The sequence below is a fragment of the Sinocyclocheilus rhinocerous genome, unplaced genomic scaffold, assembly GCF_001515625.1.
Source record: "Sinocyclocheilus rhinocerous isolate Xijiao unplaced genomic scaffold, SAMN03320098_v1.1 scaffold2116, whole genome shotgun sequence".
NCBI lineage: Eukaryota > Metazoa > Chordata > Actinopteri > Cypriniformes > Cyprinidae > Sinocyclocheilus > Sinocyclocheilus rhinocerous.
This window is the reverse complement of record NW_015623486.1, coordinates 376,008-378,655: the sequence shown is the minus strand read 5'-3', so window position 1 is coordinate 378,655 and position 2,648 is coordinate 376,008. Positions and strand designations below refer to the sequence as shown.

General features: G+C 35.0%; 1 protein-coding gene across 1 annotated transcript in view; it reads left to right on the top strand.

The window, feature by feature from the left end:
- Nucleotides 1-2,648, top strand: part of eme2 (essential meiotic structure-specific endonuclease subunit 2) — an 8,920-nt gene that overhangs the window by 4,612 nt on the left and 1,660 nt on the right. Inside the window, exons 3-6 of the mRNA XM_016568904.1 lie at nt 400-513; nt 1,318-1,433; nt 1,535-1,601; nt 1,684-1,799. Of these exons, the coding sequence (XP_016424390.1) occupies nt 400-513; nt 1,318-1,433; nt 1,535-1,601; nt 1,684-1,799 (413 nt within the window). The remainder of the gene's footprint in view (nt 1-399; nt 514-1,317; nt 1,434-1,534; nt 1,602-1,683; nt 1,800-2,648) is intronic.

Sequence of the window (2,648 nt, the reverse complement as noted above, 5' to 3'; positions counted from 1 at the left end):
GTGTTTGATCACCACATTTGAGTGATCATTGCAAAAAATTTGTTTATATATATATATATATATATTCTGTTTATGTATATACTGTATTCTATATATAGTACCAGTCAAATGTTTGGACACACGAATGGGAAAGTGTCCAAACTTTTGACTGGTATTGTACTATAATATACACAAAGAATATCGGCCGATATATATTTTTTTACTCCCTAATAGCGGTATCGGCCCCAAAAAACCCATATCGGTCGGGCTCTATTAGTAACTCACACTGTTGCTTCTAACTTTACCTGTCCATTAGCGGTACAGCGGAGGCGAAAAGCTGTATTATTATTATTGTGGTAACATCAGCAGAAGTTTACGTGCTCATGAATGTCTCAGATAGTGTTTATTTTTTATGTGCAGACTGAAGATGAAGCTAAAAATGGAGTTATTGAAGAAGATCAGGTCCTGATGGTGATCTCCCATAATGAGTTTGAGGACATGGTTATGTCACATAAAACTGTGACCAATCAGTCGGTCAGTCATTTAACTTATGCATATATTATAGTATTTATAATATAGTGTAATATTACAGGTGCATCTCAATTTTGGACACACGAATGGGAAAGTGTCCAAACTTTTGACTGGTATTGTACTATAATATACACAAAGAATATCGGCCGATATATATTTTTTTACTCCCTAATAGCGGTATCGGCCCCAAAAAACCCATATCGGTCGGGCTCTATTAGTAACTCACACTGTTGCTTCTAACTTTACCTGTCCATTAGCGGTACAGCGGAGGCGAAAAGCTGTATTATTATTATTGTGGTAACATCAGCAGAAGTTTACGTGCTCATGAATGTCTCAGAAAGTGTTTATTTTTTATGTGCAGACTGAAGATGAAGCTAAAAATGGAGTTATTGAAGAAGATCAGGTCCTGATGGTGATCTCCCATAAATTTGAGTTGAATTACTAAAATAAATGAACTTTTCCACGACATTCTAATTTATTGAGATGCACCTGTATATAATTAACATTAATTATACATTATTATATTTTAATTATAAATAATATGAATATTATTGTTATTCATTTTTTATGATTATTATGATCATATTAATTATAAATTAAATAGTTAAAATTATTAACACACACATAAATTATGCTAATTTAATATTTTATTACAATTAATATTAATTATAACATTTTGTATACATGTTAGCTACAATATTATTGTTGTTAAATTTATAATAATATGAATATATACATATACTTGTGTATTTATATTATAATTCAATTTAAATAATTGATTATAATATAGGTTCTTTGTCATTCTAGGCTCCCATTGGTGATGTGTATGAGGAGGCGGAGTCTCTGTTGCAGCATCTCTATAAATACTTGAACAAAACTTCGAGGAAATTTGTCACAATTCTAGTGATCAGTCATCAGCAACGGTACACACATCTTCTCTCAAATCAGCTTATTATTCATGTTACATGATTTCACAATAATGAGGCTATTGAATGGACTGCTGTAAGTGCATGTGTGTGTACAGATCAGGATCTGGGGATGAAGATGATTTTGGCTTCCACCTCAATCAGCATCATCTGGACACAGAAGGGGTCAGATAAATCCATCCTCACACTTGTAGTTTTTCAGTAATGTAAGCTTCCAGTAATCATGTCTTGTTTCTGTGATGGGCAGCTGCTGGTTCACCTCCAGCTCTACTGGAATGTGTCGGTGAACTTCCTGTTCGGCTGGCAGGAAGTGACCGATCATGTGGTTGCAGTTACCAAAGCTTTATCCAAGAGACCTTACAAGTGAGTTTTTTAATCATACAAAAAAATTAATCATTCAAAATGTCTGGGTTTACAAATTGTACAAATTATTTATGCTTCTGCTAAATGTCTAAATGTAAATGTATTAATTGTTATTAGAGGAATAGTTCACACAAAAAAGAAAACTTGCTGAAATGTGCGCACCCTCAGGCCATCCAAGATGTAGATCTTTTGTTTCTTCATTAGATTTGGAGAAATTTAGCATTGCACCACTTGCTCAGCAACGGATGCTCTGCAGTGAATGGGTGCCGTTGGCTTCCACCTCAATCAGCATCATCTGGACACAGAAGGGGTCAGATAAATCCATCCTCACACTTGTAGTTTTTCAGTAATGTAAGCTTCCAGTAATCATGTCTTGTTTCTGTGATGGGCAGCTGCTGGTTCACCTCCAGCTCTACTGGAATGTGTCGGTGAACTTCCTGTTCGGCTGGCAGGAAGTGACCGATCATGTGGTTGCAGTTACCAAAGCTTTATCCAAGAGACCTTACAAGTGAGTTTTTTAATCATACAAAAAAATTAATCATTCAAAATGTCTGGGTTTACAAATTGTACAAATTATTTATGCTTCTGCTAAATGTCTAAATGTAAATGTATTAATTGTTATTAGAGGAATAGTTCACACAAAAAAGAAAACTTGCTGAAATGTGCGCACCCTCAGGCCATCCAAGATGTAGATGTGTTTGTTTCTTCATTAGATTTGGAGAAATTTAGCATTGCAACACTTGCTCAGCAATGGATGCTCTGCAGTGAATGGGTGCCGTCAGAATGAGAGTCTAATCAGCTGATAAAAACATCACAATAATCCACACCACTCCAGTCCAGCAGTTAACA